Here is a 21525-nt window from a genome sequence, read left to right as displayed (position 1 = left end):
ATAATAATAATAATAATAATAATAATAATAATAATAATAATAATAATAATAATAATAATAATGATGTTTTTATTTATTTTCCTGTCTCTCCAAAGATAGATATTGTTCCATACTATACTACTGCATGAATCAGGGTTGTTGTTTTGAACTGTGGTTTTAAATTTTCCAACCAAAAGATCTTTAATAGGTTTTTAGAATGAAAACACACAGACTTGCATGGTTTATCATATTGCATGGTTTATCATTTTGAAAGTGAATGTTAAAAAATACTTAACCATTTACATAAAAATGTCATTTTTCAAAATATTTAGGACATGACATTAGTGTGCAATATTAATGAAAGCATGTTTTGCTTGTAGTGTTCTTCCTTTCCAAAGATTTCATTGTCCTGTGCTGTATTTTAAAAGCATGTGAAATGTACATGTCCACAAGTATCACATTTTCTTTCAGAAATAGATTTCAAAGGCTTTTTTTTTTAAACCAATCCAGAAATGCAGGTTGAATAGGTGTACACTGCCATCTAGACAAGGTTTTGAGAGCAGCAATTAAATTGAAAATAAATTACAATTATCATTACAATGAATTGTTATTTTAGAATACATTAAAATGGAGAAGGTTATCTTATATATTAGCTAAAATACAGTGTGTTGGAGTGCAAATATAAAGCCATTTAGGAGGGGAAAATGAGTAATTAATGTACAAAGTACCTTTTAAGCTCTGTATGCAAACAAAGTCATAATGAATTCTATGATTCTATGAACATGAATAATTAACTAGTTATCAGATCCAAAGAAGGACTTCTATTACACTTCCAAACATTGTAAAGCAGGGATAGTCAACTCAAGCCTTGGACTGTAACTCCCACATAGCTAATCCACTGACTGTGTTAGCTAGTGTTGATGGGAGTTACAGCCCAGCAATATCTGAAAAACCACGGTTGTTCATCTGTTGCACTGCGGGGGGCAGAGAGAGAAATAGAATATTAATTAGATATGCTGATAAATACACTTTTTACAACATAAAGGCAGATAATTGTTTATAATGGGAAGAAATAGACTTACTCCCTCTAGAAAGGAACCTTTAAGTATTTTGAACCCTACACATTCTGCTAATATCATCTTCTAGTTCAAAATAGTTCACCTCAACTTACTAGTATATCATCATGATTTTTACATCTGCTGGATGCATCTGCATCGAACATAAAGCCAACAATAATGGCTTAATGAACAAGTATTTTGTGTGCATTTGCATACAGACTCTGTCCTGCCACTTTACCCCTCCTTTTTGCAGCCAATAGAACAAATCAAGATTAAGATGTGTCCCACATCTCTGTACCAAGCATAAGGATGCAGAATTCATGTATCAAGTTGCTTCTAGTCTATTCTTTGTTACCTCTCAACATGGAAGTTTAAAGACTTGTGGAGTCTACATCATATATTCCTTACTAGTTCATATCATCTACTCATCTTCTTTTCTTATTCCAAACAATTCTCTCCTAAAAACTTTTCCTTTCCAAACCAGTACCTTAAATATTCATCCGGTTCCTTAAGACCTTCTTCTTTTCTAAAAACCATCCCTTATACTGTTTGACTAAAAAGTTAGCTGGGGTTTTTTAACAGTGATAATGTACAGATAGTATTATTTCCTATCCTCTGTTTTGGCCCAGTTTCATTTTGATTTAATATTATTCAACTAACACTGGGGACTATGAGCGTTTCTAGTCTTTGACTATCGTAGCATTTACCATCACATGAAAAAAGAGACACTGTTATGCACACTGTTCTATATAAGGTGGTCCCAAAAACTATTAAACACAAATTGTGTCAAATTGTACCTCATTTATCATTATCTCCCTAGTATACTATATATAATGTATAAGTCTAGAAATTTTACTTAAAAAATTGACCCAAAAAACCTAAGTCAACTTGTCCACACCAAGGAAAATCCTAACAACCTTTTGTTGATGTTACCACTGATATTCAAGGGTAACCACAAAGCTTTGAATTTCCTAAAGTGATATTCTGAGCTGTACCCAGGTCAGTTCAAATTATCTCCCAAGTGGTAATTACTTCCTAAACTGAATGGGGCTAATCACCAGAACAAGGCTGAAAAATACACCCTCAGTACAACCTCAGTTTATATGCAGCAGAACTATAACAGGGACCAGCTTCCACATAGCAAAACAAGGGTGGGATGGGGTTGTGTAACTGTTTCAAATATTTCAAAGTATATTCATTAAGTCTGTAATTTATGAATATCCTCATTAAACATACCATTACTCACGTAACTGAATCAGACTTGAGACAGCAGAGCTGTTCAGGAATCGTGTTTCTTTTAATATTTTATTATACCAATGGGTTGACAGGTTCTTTTATGACTTATTTTACAATACAAGATTTTCTGTTTTACAGTAACTGTTTATGGCTGCTAATTATGCAAAGGGGTCTTAAAGGATACAATCACTGAGAGTTAATAGAAAAGATCTACTGTGAAATAATTGTAAACACACACTTATCAATTAAGGCAAAAAACACAAACCAAAAGTCTATTGTAACAAACAGTAAGTTTATTAAGTATGCCCCAAAACTTAATTTATATGGTAATATATTTAGAATTCTTTTATGTACAAAAGGGAAAGTTAATAACCAACTTTTTCTAGCAATCACTTCCCCATTCTTGATTCCACAGCTGGCAAATATTTTGAAACTTTGACAAACAGCCATGATGAGCGTTAAAAATAATGTTGTTGATAACATTATCTCAAGTAGTTCTTTGCTTTTTCTAAAAAAATAAAGTATGTCCTAATCGAATGTGCATGACGATAGACCGGAACTTCAGTTTATTCCTGTTTTTCTCCCTTTTCCTAGAACAGAAACAAAACATTACAATGTTTTATAGTTTCAAAATGTATCTCTCAACATTTAGTTCTGATTATTTTGCACACTTAATAGGAGAAATATAGCTGGATTCATTTACAAATATACAGAATTGACTTGTCTATTTTAGAGTGGGTAGTTTATATAGCACAATAGCAGGGCAGACCATCAGCTCACCATACACTGAACCAAGTATCTCTTTTCAGGAATACACACTCAGAACTGGAAGACTGCTTAAGAGGGCAGTTTTGAATTAATCACGATCAGACTTCTGCAAAGCTGCCTGTTCTTCCTGCAGCTCTCCACATACAGGTCAAAGCTGAAAAATACAAACCAGCTTTACCCAGTGATGTCACCATTATACAAGCCTGGTCATCATTCTTATCCAAGATCCAAACCTGGATGGTTGCTATTTTCATGGAATTTAACAGCAGCATCTTTAACCCAGGAAGATGGTCCCCAAAATAACCTGGGTCCTGCTGGTCTATAAATCACCTCCTTCTCAGAGCAAAACAAGATTTAAAAGTGTTAAAACAATTATGTTAAAACAAAGAAAAACAGTTCATAATTTTTTGTGGGTTTTTCGGGCTATATGGCCATGTTCAAGAAGAGTTTATTCCTGACGTTTCACCAGGATCTGTGGCTGGTATCTTCAGAGAATGCAGGCCTAGAAGAGAGCTGGATATATACACACAGACACACTGTGTGTGACCCTGGTCTGGAGGAATTCCATGTTAATCTGTGCATTGTTCTGTTGTTGATGGCAGGGCCTCAGGGTGGGAGGATATGCAAAGAGGATTAGTGTCTGCTAATTGGTGATGATTATCTGCTGGAAAGACCCTGATCTTGGGTGGTTTCTCATTTGCATTTGCTGAGTCCTCATTTTGCTATCCTTCAGGACTAGTAGTCAAACTTTATTCACTTTAAGGGTTTCTTCTTTCCGGTTGAAATTATCCAGATGTTTATGGATTTCAATGGCTTCCCTGTGCATTCTGACCCTAAGTTGTTGGCATGGTCCAGAATTTCAGTTTTATCAAACAGTATTTCATGCCCAGGATGGTTTATAACATGTTCTGCTACTGCTGATTTTTCCGGCTGACACTGCAAACTGAGCAGCAGTAGCAGAACATGTTATAAACCATCCTGGGCAGAAGATATTGTTTGATAACACTGAAATTCTGGACCATGCCAATAACTACTCTCCCCCAGTGTAAGAAAAAAAAAACACATATGCTCAAGCCCCATTAGAAGTAATGGGACTAGTGCATGTGGCACTCTGTGGGGCCCCCGCTGCGGTCGCACCCCCCATTACTTCTTCCTAGCGTGCCAAAGCATGTTCCAGTGCAGGGACAGACGTGGCAGATGCTGCGTATAATATGGGCACACTGTATATAAATTCTATGCCCCCCTCCCAAAAAAGCCCTTGCTTTTGACTTTTTATATAAGGGTCATTATTTTACTAGGCTATTGTATTTAATGGGACGGATTTTGGTATCTATGGGGGGGGGGGTCCTGGAGCCATACCCCAGGGTTACCAAGGGCCCACTGTAGTTACATATGACTTCAAAACAGAAAATATTTCTAAACTGAGGAGATGTGAGGGAGAGAATAGGTTGGCCCAGCTCCATCAGCGCTAGCCTGAAGAAAGAGGCTCCACCCTCCTTAACTGTCATCCTTCGGCCTATGACAGACAGAATAGGCTGGACCAGCTCCACCAGGGCTAGCCTGAGGAACGAGGCTCCACCCTCCTTAACTGTCATCCTTCGGTCTGAGGGAGAGAGTAGGCTGGCCCAGCTCCACCAGGGCTAGCCTGAAGAACGAGTCTCCTCCCTCCATAACTGTCATCCTTCGGCCTATGACGGAGAGAATAGGCTGGCCCAGCTCCACCAGGGCTAGCCTGAAGAAAGAGGCGCCTCCCTCCTTAACTTTCGTCTTTCGGCTTATAAGGGAGATAATAGGCTGGCCCAGCTCCACCAGGGCTAGCCTGAAGAACGAGGCTCCTCCCTCCTTAACTGTCATCCTTCAGCCTATGAGGGAGAGAATAGGCTGGCCCAGCTCCACCAGGGCTACCCTGGAGAAAGAGGCTCCTCCCTCCTTAACTGCCATCTTTCGGCCTGTGAGGGAGAGAATAGGCTGGCCCAGCTCCAACAGGGCTAGCCTGGAGAAAGAGGCTCCTCCCTCCTTAACTGTCATCCTTCGGCCTGTGAGGGAGTGAATAGGCTGGCTCAGCTCCAACAGGGCTTGCCTGAAAAAAGAGGCTCCTCCCTCCTTAACTGTCATCTTTCGGCCTGTGAGGGAGAGAATAGGCTGGACCAGCTCCATCAGGGCTAGCCTGAAGAAAGAGGCTCCTCCCTCCTTAACTTTCGTCTTTTGGCCTGTGAGGGAGAGAATAGGCTGGCCCAGCTCCATAAAGGCTAGCCTGAAGAAGAAGAGCCCTCCCTCCAGTCCATCTGCCTTGGTCCAGGCCTCAGAGGGAGAGAGGAATGCTGGACCTGATCCCCCCCTTACCATTCCCTTCTCCTTTTTGTTCCGTGTCTTTTAGATTGTAAGCCTGAGGGCAGGGAACCATCTATTATCCCCTCTGTTGTAAACTGCTCAGATTCCCAGTGATTGGGCGGTATATAAATAAATCCTATTATTATTATTATTATTATTATTATTATTAAAGGGAAGTTGGGAAAAAAGGTCAAAAGGGTTGAATTTCTTCAGAATGCTCAAGGTTAGATTTAATGTTAACAAGCAGTGTCAAGTAAACTATCCTAACCTTCTAGGGCAGCAGTTCTTAAGATGTAATCCATGGACCCTATGGGGCCTTGATGTCCTCAAAGCGGGCCCACAGAGGTTTGAAGAAATGCTATGAGCTTTACAGTTAAAATAGAAAGATTAAGGTTAAAATGTTTGTTTCTCTTTAACATATTAAAAATGATGAAACATGATTAAAGGTATATAGATATGCATGGTGTAGAGAGAGCAGACAGAGAAAATTTCTTCTATCTCTCTTATATAATACTATAAGCCAGTTTTGTCCACCAAAACTAAGTGTGACTGTAGATAGATAAAAGAAGCCAGATCTTCATAAAAGATATAATTAAGTACTGAACTTTGCTACCACAAAATATAGTGATAATCATTCATTTGTATGGCTTTTTAAAGAGGTAAATTCATAAAGGATAAGGCTATCAATCAGTGTTCTTACATATTACCTTCAGTATCAGAACCAGTGGTAGAATCCAGAAGGGTGAATTTAAAACATCAGCTTCCACTATGTTCAAATGTACATTTTATATTTCTACTACTTTATTGTATTTCAAACTGCCTTTCACCTCCCAGAGACTACCTTCTCTGAATGCTCCACTAGCTTTCACAATGTGCTTCTATCAACGATTCACACCCTTCACCAATCACTTGCTTTTAATTTTGAAGTGGTTGCATCCAGATGCTTTGTGGGCTCCAATAGCCCTACCTCCTTTTCAATTTCCTAACTCTTTGCTGTGAGTCACAAATCTACACTTTTGCCACCCTCCCCTTTCCACACATCTAGGATGAACAGCTGCTTTCCATTAATTGTTGTGATCTTAAACTGGACACCAACACGCCATATACTGTTCTACATAAAGGGAAAATGCCAGCCAGAGACACTGGCGAAATGTCAGGAATAAACTCTTTTAGAACATGGCCACATAGCCCGAAAAATCCACAAAAAATACAGAGGGAAGAGTTGGAGAGTACAGTGGTACCTCGGGATACGAAATACCCAGGTTACGAAATTTTCGGGATACGAAAAAATTCCATAGGGAATTATTGTTTCGGGTTACGAATGTTTTTTCGGGTTACGAAAAAACTTTTGGTGCTTTTTTCGGCTTTTTCGCACGGAATCGCGGCTTTTCCCCATTAGCGCCTATGGCAATTCGGCTTACGAAGGCTTTTCGGGTTACGAAAGCGGCCGCGTTACGAATTAATTTCGTAACCCGAGGCACCACTGTAGCTGGGAAAGCTGGACGTAACCTTGCTTTTGTCATCAGCAAAAAAACATGCCCAGAATGGAAGCGAATTAATGCAGGATTTGAAAACTTGCAGCAACAGAAGGTAGTTTAAATTTAATAAAACACATGATAGTTTAAATGAAAATAGTACTGCCTTTTGAAACATCACCATTCTTTTGTTTGGATTCTCCCTGTATGCCTCTGTCAACTGGTTTCTGGCAAACAAGAGCTGCTGCATTTGTGCTTTGCTTATATGCTTCCCATATGTTACTGGTTAGCCACTGTATGAACGGGATGTCATCTGGATGGGCCTTCAGTCCAATCATCATCTTATATTCACAGGGCTGTATCATGTCCTCATACAATTTCTCACCATTATTCTAAAATACTAATGACTTTTTTCCATTAAGTCATAAAACCAACCTATTATCTGGTCAAGACAACACAGTAAAATAATGAGGAGAGAGCACAATTTGCCCCTATTTTTGTACAGTTATGTATCATGTAGGAAGTCTCACATTCAAAGAAGTCCTGATGTCTCTGATCTATCTAGAAAGAATTTGATCATTCTATCCATGTGCTAAGTGTGAACAGCAAAGTCAAACAATCAGCCGTTCCTAGCAGCCTTCCACAAGTATTGAATGGATTCTAACAGCAGCTTTAGCATATTTTGGAAACATTATAAAACTTTTTTATTTGCAGTGCTTTTCAGAAGCCAAGAATAAGCTTTTAATATAAGGGGGAGGGTTGCTTATTTTGCTTGGTCTGATTTTACAGGGGGTTTTCTGTGTATTTTTAAACTGTCTCCCAAGTCCTGTAGACATGGGGGTTAACAGCTAAATAAATACTTAAAAGACATAAATTATAACTGAATCTATAAAACTTCATTCTATCACATATGACTACAGTAGTTCGGTTGGTACATTTAATTTTGGGATAGTGTGGGCCTCGTTTTGTTAATTACATAGATGGTACTTTTATAAAAAAAAACAGGAACAAAGACCTGCACAAACTATACAAAGCATTTCTGCAAGTGGGAAAATAATTTTCTTACTCCTATCTCTGTTCACAACACCCAGCACCGTCATACCATTTTTGTTTCAGAGCTGTAGACATTTATTACATACTAGGTGGAATGTTTATATATCTGTGAGCCCTTTTCAGCAATAACTGCTTTCTTATTATAATCTATTTTGGTTTAAAGAAATACAGCAGCTACTTTAATATTATTTAAAGTAGTATATCTTTATATACAGCTCTAATGTGAGCTTCTCAGACTATGAAAACAACTCAAAAGGCTAGTTTTAAGTATGAATTCTAGACAAACAGCCACATATATCATGAAAATTATAAGAAACAATAAGCTGGCTGAGAGATTTTTATGCTTTCAAAAAGTCACTTTTGGAAACAAACTACTTCTGTGTACACATTTGAGAAGGCTATTTTTAAGCATGCAAAAAAGCAAACATAGAAGATTGATCAAATACTTCTGTCATATGTGAACCCAGCAGAACCTTATAGACTCTTACAGAAACTGGTTCAAAAGCTCTTCACGTGAGAATCCTGTCTTTCAAACATAACAGATAGGCTTTCAACTTTTTAATCCCACTGCTCTGAAAATATGAGGAGGATGTGTCCAAAGCTTCCCTTTGAATTATGGTATACTGCATTTTAGAAAGCACAGCTATAAAAAAATAGGGAGAAAGTATTTCTCAGGAATCCAGCTGCACTGGATTTGTGGCTGCTGAAATCTCATATGGAAAGTCAATGGGAAATAGCAGCTTGACTCAAACCACTGTTCAGAATGAAGCCTGATGGGTGGTCTTACATCCTATATATATCCTATCACACTTAAATTGTACTACATATACACTGGTGGGATGAAGTTCTCTAGATGGGACACATGGTTTTCACAATAATTACTAAGATTCTGCTACCCTTGTGTTTTATTATTTATTTATTTATTTAGAATACAATGGGCCCTTGTTATTCACTGAAGTTTGGCTTCAGGATCCCTTCTAGATACCAAAATCCATGGATGCTCAAGTCCCATTAAATACAATGGCATTGTAAAATGGTGTCCTTTATATAAAATGACAAAATCAAGGTTTGTTTTTTGGAATTTATATATATTTTTAAGTATTTTGAAACCGTGGATCGTTGAATCCATGGATAAGGAATCTGTGGATACGGAGGGTATACTATATTTATACTCTTCAGCCACAAAGACGATTAGAGCTTTTACATTTATTGCAACTGCATTATTATAGATTTCAATTACAGTCCATTCTTATACATGGATTTTTTATACACAGATTCAAGCATACACGGTTTGAAAATGTTGAAAAAAAGTGTAAATATCAAATATCAAATGTTGATTTTCCATTTTTTATAAGGGACACCATTTTGCTATATAATTATATTTAATGAGACTTGAGCATACACGGATTTTGTTATAAACAGGGGATCTTGGAACCAAACCCCAGCATATAACAAGGGTCCACTGTACTAATGAAATTACTATTTTTGTATTTATGTCCTTAGGACTGGCCATTAATGATAAATAAACTATGTCTGTTTAAATATATGAATGGCATTCTTGAAAAAAGTGGGGTTTTGCTTCTACCCAGGCTTAAAGAATGAATGGCAGGACATAAGAAATTATAAATTGAGAAGCACTGGCTAATCTTACCTTCTAGATTTGTGTTAAGATTAGAAGAGGATAGCCCCATGTAAGCAGTCTGGAAAAGGTAGGTGGGTGTGATAATGCAGGGTGCCAATCACAAAGGTAACTGCATGAGCATTAGTGTTAAATACAGCTAATGAAGGTGTCCCATCTCACAGCAGAAAAGTAAGAAACTGACAAGTTCACTAACTCAATACATGGGCATGAAATATATGCATGCCATCTTCAGGTCAATTTATTTTCCATTCTAAATAGATTTAAACAAATCACTTACTGAAGATTTGAATAATTATAAAATTCCTCTTTCACATTTCCTCACCTGCATGATCAATAATTAATCATTTTCCGAAGTGCATCATAACATTTCCATTTGTCTGGAATATAGAATGGCTCAAAAATGTGAGGAAATGGAGTGTCGTAACCACACACTCGTGAAATAGGAGCCTCTAGATTCAAGAAACATTCCTCCTGTTAAATAAAAGAGAGAGAACAGAGAGAAGGTGAGTAATAGCAATAGGTTCAAAGGCCAACCTTCATATGTTAATATCCTTTAATGTATTTCTGATTATTAAGTAAAAGAGGAGGGTGGCAGTTGCTATCTTGCTCAACCTGTAAGCTTCTTGAGTACATTTGAATAATTTTTCTTGGAAAGAGGATGTGGGAACAGATAAAGATCATGTCTAACCTCTCTTCCAACAGATTTCACTTAGTACTGCTAAACAAACAGCCCTTACTGTCAGGAAGTTCCTCCTAATGTTGAGGTGGAATCTCTTTTCCTGTAGCTTGCATCCATTGTTCCAGGTCCTTTTCTCTGGAGCAGCAGAAAAATAAGCTTGTTCCTTCCTCAATATGACGGCCCTTCAAATATTTAAACAGGGCTATCACATCACCTCTTAACCTTTTCTTCTCCAGGCTAAATATCCCCAGGATCAGTGATGGCGAACCTATGGCACACGTGCCAGAGGTGGCACTCAGAGCCCTCTCTGTGGACACATGTACCGTCACCCCAGCACAGTGTTTGCCAGAGTTTGTTACTGGAAAGCCAGAGGGACATGGCACTTTGCAATAAATAAGTGGGTTTGGGGTTGCAATTTGGGCACTCGGCCTCTAAAAGGTTCACCATCACTGCCCAGGATGTTTGTTCACAACAATCCCAATGGATGCAATTTGGCCCTTTCATGTCCATTAACAATGGATTCTTTTTCATTTGTACAGCCTGAAGATGTGGAGAAGGAAGAGCTACCACATGTGTGCTGGACTCTTGCCCTTCATAGCTCATTAAACAGGCCAGAGGAAGACTGGGTGATTGGGTGAAGAGGCTAGTCAAGGCTGCCTTACACAAAGGCAGAATGCCAGCTTGTCTAAAGGAGATATCTGTAAAACCTCAATTGAAACAAAGAAAAGATCCATTAATCCATCTACTCGTATATGGATAATTGTCAGCCAGTGTCCAGCATCCCATTTTTTGGCAACAAGGCCAGGAGTGCTTTTGCACACTTAAAGCTTGTTGGCCAATTGTCCTGTTCTTGTTGGCTCATGATCTGGCTACAGTGGTACATGAATTAGTTACAACCTGTCTGGATTATTGTAAAATGCTCTACCTGGGTCTGAAGAGGGTTTGAAAACTTCAGCTGCTACAAAGAGCTGAATCCAGACTGTTAAATGGGACAGGACACAGGAACTATGCAATTCCCCTGTTACAAAAGCTCCACTGGATGCCAGTCTGTTTCTGGGGGAAAAAGTCAAAGTGTTGTAGATGACCTATAGTCCTATATGGCTTAGGCCCAAATTATCTGACAGACCATCGCGGGATACAGACCACCCAAAAAGGGCGGTCTATCCGCGCCTTGTTTTGCTGCATGAAGAAGCCATAGAAGACAAACCGCACGGCTCCCTCACGCAGCAAAAAGAACCTGCAAAAAGCCAATGACGTCGGGTCGTGTGGACGCTATGCGTCCGTCACATAAAATTGGCAGTGCCCGTGTACAGGGTGCCACCATTTTGACACCCTCGTCACGTGCTAGGGGTGAGGCACGTATGGGCGGTGCGCCCTCGGCCAACCCCTAGCATGTGACAAGGGTGCACTTTAGGCCCGTCTAGATCAGGCCATAAGCCTGTACGTGCCATGAGATCCTCAGGACAGAGCCTTCTCTTAGCCCTGCCACCTTCACAGAAATGATGGGGATGCATGTCAATGCCTTCTTGGTGACTGTCCTAATGCTCTGCAACTCCATTCCCAGGGAGGTCAGAGTGCCTCCCCCTAATGTAGTCTTTCTGTCAGCAAGCAAAGGCCATTAAAAATGACAGGCTTTTAGGACTTAAGCTTTTTGAAGAGAGGACTTTAGAAGCTCTTTTCACTCAATAGGTCTTTAACTGTATATTTAACTACAATTTATCCCCTTTAGGTATATGTTTTAAATTATTTAATTAAATTATTTAAAACTTGCTTCAATAATTGCCTTCTTACTGCTGAGAATAGGTCTATCTGGAGGAAACAGTGGCCAGCTGGGAAGTTTTTAACACTGTGTTGGAACACACAGTGAGAAATTTAAAACGGTGCCTCACAGCTGTGCCACAGGGACAAAGGATACCTAAATAATACATCAGTATTAGTCAGCTCTGCCAAAGCGGTGGACCTTTGGCAATTACCTCATGGTGCCATGCATGCAAACAATTTCAGCCTAAGATAATGCCTTTCTGAGTTTTAAAAATGTTCTTATGTTTAGCATGAATCCAATGCTTTAAATACAGATTAAGTTAAGATTATACTTTTACAAGTTATTTTTACCAACACTTTCCCTTTCAAACAGACAAAAGCAACTTCTAATATTATGCATTGGTTTCAGATTTTCCTTCAATTACTCTCTTCGCAATTAATAAATCTATTCAGTAAGATGTTACTCGTCTGCTTAAATTTTTATTTTCTTTTAAACAGAGTATCAGTCTGAAACTCAGCTGACAAAGTAAGATAAAATTACAAAGAAAGCTGCTACTTGGAATTTTATAAGAAGGGGGAGGATAAGATTTATAGAAGAAGATATGTGTACAATTTATAATGTACGCTTCTTGAATCCTTATTTAGATTATCTGACTTGCTTGATTTGTATGATTGGTATGATTTGTAACAGGTGATTTTAACTAATAAAACTTTTCTTTAAAAAAAGCAATTTTAAATGATATAATGAAAATTAAATGAGTTAAATGCAACATCATTGCCCTTCCCTCCTTTAGATTACATCCCAGAACACTTTACTTTTTTCTCCTCAATATTTCTTAGAAATGCTGCAATGTCTAGTTTATGTCTTTCAGTAATGTACTATACTATGTTTTTGTACATTTGTGCAAGATGTGAATTTGTTTTTAACATTGATTATAAAAATGGTTCCTTTGCTCCACACGACTTCCATCTTATCCTCCTAAAAAAAATACTCTCAGAAAGAATAGCAGTTGATCAAATCAGATGAAACAGATTTAATGCTCAGTGGGATAGAGCTATAAAAATTGTAAAGAGACATTCCCACTTATTCTAGCTTTAGCAGAAATGTGTGCCTGTCTCTCCTGATTATCAGCATTAAAAGCACACAAATGCAACAAGGGTACATGGAAGAAATATCCTACTACTGCATTAGCTAGAAATGATATGATAGTCAAAACTCACTCATCTCACCATGCGAGATCCAGAAAGATTCCTTCCACTGACAGAATTCCAATCCAGCTAAAGGGAGGGCAGAAACTTTTATTTCATGTTCTGTAAGTCCCCAACACTTAGCTTTTCAGGAAGCATGACTGCTAGTGGGAGAAGTTAAAACTGCCTTCTCTAGCATTTCCACTAACAACACCTCCTGTAACTGAATCTGGATCTAACCAATATCAACTGTTCTTATACTATATGTGTTCAGAGACTATGGAACATGAACAAAAACACTGAGGTTAGGATGAACCTCGCCAATAAAATGTTGCCCAAAATCAGGTCCACAATACTCTAGAGTACAGTTGGCTCTTGGAATCCCTCTGTACAGTGTCAACCACCACAACTTGAAAATATTATATAAAAAAAACCCTACCACAATACAAACCTTGATTTTGCCATTTTATATAAGGGACACTAATTTACACCCCCATTGTGTATCCTGAGCATAAATAGATTTAGGTGTCTAAGGAGTTGGGGGGAGGTCCTGGAACCAAACCCGATACCAAGGGTTCACTGTACAACAGAAGATGTTTTCATAAACTGTATTTCTAATTCACCTAAAGGTCTGTTTATTCCCCCAATTTTCATCCAATTAACTGTTGAAAGAGTAATCAACCATAAGTGATCTCTCATGTTTTAGAGACTAGAACAGCTCTATATTGATATCTTTTGACGGTTTACACAGATGCTATGACAGGTTTGTCAATTTCAAACCTCACAGAGAGCAGCACAAAGATTTTATATATTTTCACATGCATTTTAAACTGAAAAGTATTTTCAGGAAAATGCAGCTTTTTACATGAAAAAAGACATAACCCCACAGAAAGCAGCATAAAGATTTTATATATTTTCACATGCATTTTAAACTGAAAGGCACTTGTAGGAAAACCCAGCTTTTTATATGACCAAATGCATGGCATTGTAACATTCACATTTCTTAAACGAAATGTGATACTGGCCTCTTTTTAATAATACACCATTCAGTGCTAGCCACCCAAGGGACCTTCCAGGAATTAATTGCAGAAACTTGGTCTTGTAGATAGTTCCTTTGTGTGACAATGCTGAACAGTAAAAGTTTGACTGCATTTGGATGAGCAGCCAATCTTTAAATACTTTAGGATTCATACATTTCAGCTTTCCAATAAAAGCACGGCGCTCTCAAATTATTTTCTTTTTTCAAGATCACCATCTGAGTTGTCCTTGGACTCTCATATATGCAAGCTGTTTCTTGTATACCTTTTGGACTACATGGATGTTACAGTTCAGCTGTGCTGCTGCAATGAATCATAAAAGTTTCTACTTAAACATTAACATCATTTAAAGTAAAATGAAACAATGAAAATAATGTTCAGTTATATCTGAATTTTTACAGTAAGTTTTAAATAGCTCTCATATCAACTACATCATCTTCATTTACTCATTATAACTGAACAAGGAATATCATTATATCATTCATTATCAATGTTATGGTCATTTTTTCTTTCCCTAAAAAAGGTTTCATAGATCAATTTACTGAATTTTCAGTGGTATTGGTAAAATAGTTTCCATGCAAACACATTTTAAAATGTAAAATTATGTTCTTGCTAAACTTGATAATCACGTGCTAAGTTTTAGAAACAGGAAAAAACATATTTTTAAAAAAGTTCTGTTTGCTAACTACCTAAAATATGGTAACGAACTGCAAAAAAAAAGTGATAGAGTAACTAGCTTTGTTGTTGTGTGCCTTCAAGTCATTTCCAATGTATGGAGACCCTAAAGCGAACCTATCATGGGGTTTTCTTGGCAAGATTTATTCAGAAGATGTTTGCCATTGCTTTCCCCAGAGGCTGAGTGCATGTGATTTGCTTACTGGGAGTTACAGTATTTATACTAGTAGTATTTAAGTTAAATTGTAGTCTATTTAAAAATGTCTAAATAGTGATTACATTGTATTCCCATTAAATATATCTAAATACTTGTCCAATCATGTTTATCTGGCATTACATTTAATTTAAATATTTCTAACATGCTGTAAATAAAGCCTAATAATTTTTAAATACTAAAAATTATGTGGTTAATACATATTAAGTATGCTCATGTGAAAACAATTAATTAAAGATACATAGCATCTCATTTGTCATATATCTGTAACTATTAGACAGATTTCAGAAAAATGTGCTAGAAGAAAAAGAAAGGAATATGATTTAATTATTAAGCAAAGAAATAAGGAAAACCTATGCATGAACAATTAGTACTGGGATTCAATTTTGTTCAGCATACTGAAATCTAAAGGTTTCCTTTTTCTTTTTTTCATAATTTAAAAGATACTTACAGCGCTTTATAAATAAAGGATAATAATAATAATAATAATAATAATAATAATAATAATAATAATAATAATAAATACAATTCTATGCTGGAATCTGTTCTCTGTATTATACACATTCCATCACAATGAAAATCAATCAGACTAAATATGTTGAACCAAATGCCTGAATTCCATCTCAACATACCCTAGTTTTCAAGTAAAATGCTTTCTGCAATGCCTCGATACAATGCTTTGGAAAGAGTTATTTTGGAAACTTGCTTTCAAAGCTGAAATCCTGAAGGCCACAATCAAGTGCATCAGTTAGTGCAGCCATCTCCTAAGAGGCAACACAGAGGCAAGAAAACCTTTCAACCAGACATCAAGATAGGCAGCAATATAATCATTAATTAAGTTCTGTTCTTTTTACCCAAAGGACATAGCTGACTATATTTCAGATAGTAACAAGGAAAATTAAACTAGCTAAAAATGGACGGCTAAACGAAAAACAATAAAAAGTGTAGCTATTTTCCCTGTAAATGCAGGATCGTTATCTTATTCACAGCTACAAAATAATCAGAGCACTATTGTATAATAATTCTTACAATCCCAAATTTATGACAAAGCAGCAAATCAATAAGCAACAGCATATTAATGTAGCATGACATAGATCAAAAGGAGCTACTTAGGAACTAACCAAATCAGAGCCAAAAAACTGTCATGTATAAGTCCTGGAAAAATCACAGCTGCCAAAAGGTCTTAGTATGAAACAAAATATAAAAATAACAGTTGTGCAGCTGACACATTTCTTTACAACATGCCTGCATATTAGCACACATAGGATAATAAAAGTTTGTTTACCTAACTTGCTTTATATTACTACCGATCAGTTTTCAAATAAATTGTAGCCACATATAACATTCTTCACTATGGTTTAACGTTACCTAAATTACATGTATCAGTCTTAGCTTTATTGTTATAAAATACCATTAAAATAAAGTGGATTTCACATCTCCAAAATGAATGTGAACATATTTAGAAAATGACTAAACACCCATGCCATCATGAAAAATTCTTCCTCCACAAATATTCACTACAAAATAAAATCAGACTTTAACATTATATACAAGAACAAGAATATAGATTAGCCAAAGAGTAGCATATAGTTTGATGTATATTATTAGACAGAAACCATCTGCAAAAGAAGTTTCTATTCTATACAGGGGTGGGGGATTACAGAGCATATGCTTCAAAATGCTGGAATAGAAGGGAAAAACTGATAAAATCTATAATTTTTAAAAAGAGAATTTGTATGCAAACTTTACCAAATTATAACATTAACCATTGAAGACCAAATAAAAATTGTGAGACAAAAGCATTACTTCAGCAATGAAGAACAAAATCTTCATATTTAGGATGTAGCCACTTACAAATCCATGCACATATGTCTTAAATAAATTAAGTAAAAAATGATTTACATGATTGGGAGGGAGAAATAAGTGTAATATATGAAAGAAAAAATATTAAGCACAATTCCACATATACTCTGTATGTAGTTTAACAAAAACTATCACATTCATCTTTAAAGACTAAATAAACATTGTGAGGTAAAACCATCACTTAGGGGGGGAAGTTGTATTTGTTGCATATGTCTTAAATAGTTTTCACAAAGGTGGTCTAACCATTCTCTTTCTGTAATGTGGACTTTGTCTAATCAACATTTTCTTCATAGCATGGATACCTTAACTTAGATACTGCTGTCTTTTCTCCTAACACTGAATATTTTTCTTGTCTTAAAAGTTTTACATATCAAGACACTGATATTTAAATGTACAATCTCCAAAGAGCATGTATGTGCCCAAACAAAATTAATAATACTTTTTTGTTTCGACCTCTACACTAATTTCTCAGTGCCTAGCAAAGCTAAAGTGCTGGATCATTTGGTTTCATTGCAACTATTTAATGTATTTTGAAATCATATTAATATAACTGAATGCAATATTTTTAAGGAGACAAAATTAATTCTATAGGTAGAATTACAGAAGATATGAGTAGGAACAGATAACGGAAGCAGAGGTTCATTATAAACTTGGGTTCCTACCAATGAAATGATAACAATTGCAGCTACGTACCCTAACATACTCGCTCAGTCATCAGGCTAACAGCTTTGAGCATATCATCTACTTAGCAAAATTTTACAAGATGGTCATTGTCAAAAGATCTTTTGATTCTCTCCCTCCTTCTAGCAAAATGGGCAATTTCACTTAATAAGTACTAGAGAAATGTATTTCTTATTTAAACTGACTTTTTGCAATTAAAGCCAAATTGGAAGGTAAATTTTCAAGGTTTTATTTTCTACTCATTAATAATCTCAAATATCTTTTTGCCTTTAAAAAATCTGCTGCATCCCATGACTGCATATACCAGTAGGCTAAGGACTCAACAAAATTAAGTGAACAGGTTTGCCAGATTTATATTCACCTTTTAAATCCAATGCCAAAAACGTATGCTTGAATTTTTAAAGAAACAAATTAAATTTGTATTGTGGCAAATATGCTCAGTTTGTATCATCTATATGCTTTGGAAAAACTGTACATTTATTTCTTTTTGGTCTGATGAAAGAAGTGTCTTCACAACCATAACATCTTTAAAATAATTCTACGGCTCAAACACCTACAATGCATTGCTCACTTGACTTGAAAAATGACATTGCATTATTTCTAATCTATATGCTGAAGCATCCAAGTCAAGATTAACAGCCTTTTTTCCTCTGAAATTGTGGATGCCTTCACCACCTTCTTATTGAACATAGGATTATTAGCACCTGCAAATGAAACTCTGAAGTGCTTCCCTCTTCCCATGATGAATAGCACCCTGTCTCATGTTGCTGGGAGTTCAAAGAGTGTACCAGCTAGGCAGACGTTAATTGTTATGACCAATTAAATTACCAAGCCTGCTCAGACAATGCCCCTGTACCTTGTTTCAGTGTCTATAAAAGTACTCATAAAATTGCACAAACAAGTGAACAAATCAATATCTGAGGTACCAAGTATTAGCATTAGTATACCATTAGTAGATGTGACTTAGTGAAAGCTATGTCCAATTATCACTGTGACTGTTGACCAAACTACTGTATATTGGGGGAAAGCACTATAGTTTTTAAAAGGATTGTTGCATATAAAACTACGGCCTCAGTTAAACATCCCTTCAGCATAGCGTAACAATATGCATGCAGATCTTATGCTATGCTAACCTATATACCATCTCACATCTACTTTAAAGTTCTGAAGCTGCATCACTTAGGCGTTCAAAGGATGTCTGGCAATACCTCCCCCCTCCCCCAAATACCTGGACTCACAACAGAGACATCAACACTAAGATCTATGGGGGTGCTTTAGAGGCCTCAGTGTTTCTGTAATCATCACAGCTCCTGGTGGAGGGGAAGCGAGGGAGGGATTGCTTCTCCAATCCTTCCAGTTCAGATTACAGCATGGAAAGCCAGTCTGAAGCAGTTTTAAGGCTTTAAACATAGGTTAGAAGGGGGCTTTCAACACTGTGTGGGGACCAGAATACCATTTTCTGCAGTACCTGAAAAAAAGACATCCACACGTCTGAAGGACACTTACGTGTGCAGCTGTCCCTAGCTGAATTCTGGCCTATATGTATTTGCCATTTCATTAACACAAAAGCAGAAACCTTGTCTATAAACACACACACACACACACACACACACACATATATGCCCTAACCTCTGTTGTCGTAGAATTATCAAAACTGAATGATCCTGCAGATTCTATTTCTAAACAAGCCAATAATGGTGAGAAAGTCTAACAATTCTGTAAGCAGGGGAGAGAACTATGAAAAGCAATCCAATTTAAATATATTCTATTGTCTGGTAATGCTAATATTGCTGCAATAGTTGCATTCGTATTTTAAAAAATACTTGAAAGTGATACACAATCATTCCTGTTAATATCTTCAGAGTTAACTAAAGTATAAGCCAAACTCAACTCTCTGTGTTCATATGTCACTAACTAGTAACAGATCTTAAACATGCTAATATCTAAGTGATTCCTGGAAGAGAAAGGTTATTATTCACATTTTGGCTATGAGGAGTTAATTACTTCTTGTCAATGAGTAAAATGTATCTTTCCCGTGAACTACAAATTATGGAAATTATATCAGCCAATTTTTCCACATTCTGATATGCCATTACAGTTGTGAAATCTGTGAGTGCTATTAATAAAAAAAAAACTACTTTCATATTGTACATGTATTTGCACCACTGACATTTGGCATCTACTCTGGAACAGAGACTTTCCTGTGAGTCAAGCCTTACTAATCCTCCATCTAATTTTATTTTGGTAAGATAAATGTAGTGGTTTTCCTCTCAAGAAAGACTGAAGCATATTTTTCAATATATATTTCATGCCTGAGCAGTGCACATATCTAAATGTAGTGTATTTTTTAAGCTATTGGTATTCCAAAGGAACTCTGAGATTGTGAGAAATACATAGCATTTGCAGACATATTGGTAGCACTTGTTGTCAACAATCTTGCTAAAAATGGGGAGTGTATACATGTAGCTATAATAATCTCTAATGATTAAAAATGGATTTTCCAAGAATCAACTGGAATCCCCTATGAATCCTGAATTTTGGTAGGAAACGATCATTTTCCTTATGGCATAAGACTATATTATCGGATATTGCCTTTCCAGACTGGCAAATGTAACAGTAACTCCTTCAATTTGTTATTCAAAGCTATTCTGTTTCTATTTAAATAACAACGCCAAACAAAATATAAGATACTTATGAGCCTTTTTATTTTTGAGCAAAGGCATATGTTAGAACTTTTTCAAATAACCTATTTACAGCTCAGTGCCATCAGTCAATCTTATGTCAAGTAGAAGTGACTCATAATAGACAGTCTGAAGCCAATTCGACTGACATAATTTTGTTTGTTTTACAACAGTGAAATTAAACTACAAATTAAAGATGTAACAGTGTAGCATATGATCTCTATTAAATATAAAAAAGGACAATAAATTAAAATAAATACTACTGAACATACATACTGAAGAAGCATACGTCATTGTGTGGTTAAATATGTATACTTGTTCAAAATGCTGATGCTATCAACATTGATATATTCTTTGAGATAAAAAGGAAACCTTTACTGTTAACTGTTAAGTTGTATAATAAGAAGCAGCATTTTGAATCAATGTCTTCCCATTTATACAGGTTAAATTTATGTTTACAAGTACAGTTTCTACCAGATTGGTTTGAATTAAAATTGTATTTTTGCAGCTGCAAATATATGCTTTAGAGAAAGTATAACCCAAAACACATTTTAGAGAGAGTGAATTGTGTAATGGTATGGCATAGGCATGTGCTAAACCCACTAGAAGGAAAGTGATTAAAAAGGAAAACCAAAATGTATTGCAGTACAGCAGGGGTGGACATATTTTTGGTCCTCTTGAAATAACAAAACATTACTATAATCTAATTGACAAACATAAATACACAGGTATAACACAACTACTTTCCCCTAGGCAAATAAGACATCTACAGCAAATTAAAAAAAAATACTGAAGAGAAGCATATTTGCAGTAAATATAAATGAATGACTATATACATTAATTTTGGTCACAGACCTTTAAACACCATATACAGCTGTCCCTTCATATTCACCAATTTTTTAATCTGAGAATTCAACCATCCATAGCTTGAAAATATTAATACAGTCAGTCCTCCACATTCGTGGTGGTTAGGGGAACAAGAACCCCACGAATGTGGAAAATCCATAAATAACTCCTCCCCCACAAAGCAGCCATTTCCAGGAGGGGAGGGGCTCAGGGAATGGGGTGCTCCTTTCCTCTGGCCCCTTCCCACCCTGGAAAGGCTTCAGACATTTCTTCCAAGTCTTTCCAGGGTGGGAGGCGTTCAAGGTTTAACATATGCAAATAACCAAAATAAATCACTAATGTCAAACCTGTGAATGTG

At 36.4% G+C, this 21525-nt stretch overlaps 1 protein-coding gene across 1 annotated transcript in view; it reads right to left on the bottom strand.

Moving 5' to 3' along the window:
* Nucleotides 1–2544: 2544 nt before the first annotated feature.
* LOC121917489 (2-oxoisovalerate dehydrogenase subunit beta, mitochondrial) overlaps nucleotides 2545–21525 on the bottom strand; it is a 54697-nt gene continuing 35716 nt past the window's right edge. Inside the window, exons 9-10 of the mRNA XM_042443499.1 lie at nucleotides 9865–10013; nucleotides 2545–2863 (exon numbers count right to left, since the gene is read on the bottom strand). Coding sequence (XP_042299433.1) covers nucleotides 9873–10013 — 141 coding nt within the window. The 3' untranslated portion in view covers nucleotides 2545–2863; nucleotides 9865–9872. The remainder of the gene's footprint in view (nucleotides 2864–9864; nucleotides 10014–21525) is intronic.

This window comes from Sceloporus undulatus, unplaced genomic scaffold, assembly GCF_019175285.1.
Source record: "Sceloporus undulatus isolate JIND9_A2432 ecotype Alabama unplaced genomic scaffold, SceUnd_v1.1 scaffold_20, whole genome shotgun sequence".
NCBI classification, from domain to species: Eukaryota; Metazoa; Chordata; class Lepidosauria; order Squamata; family Phrynosomatidae; genus Sceloporus; species Sceloporus undulatus.
This window is presented reverse-complemented; position numbering and strand designations above follow the sequence as displayed.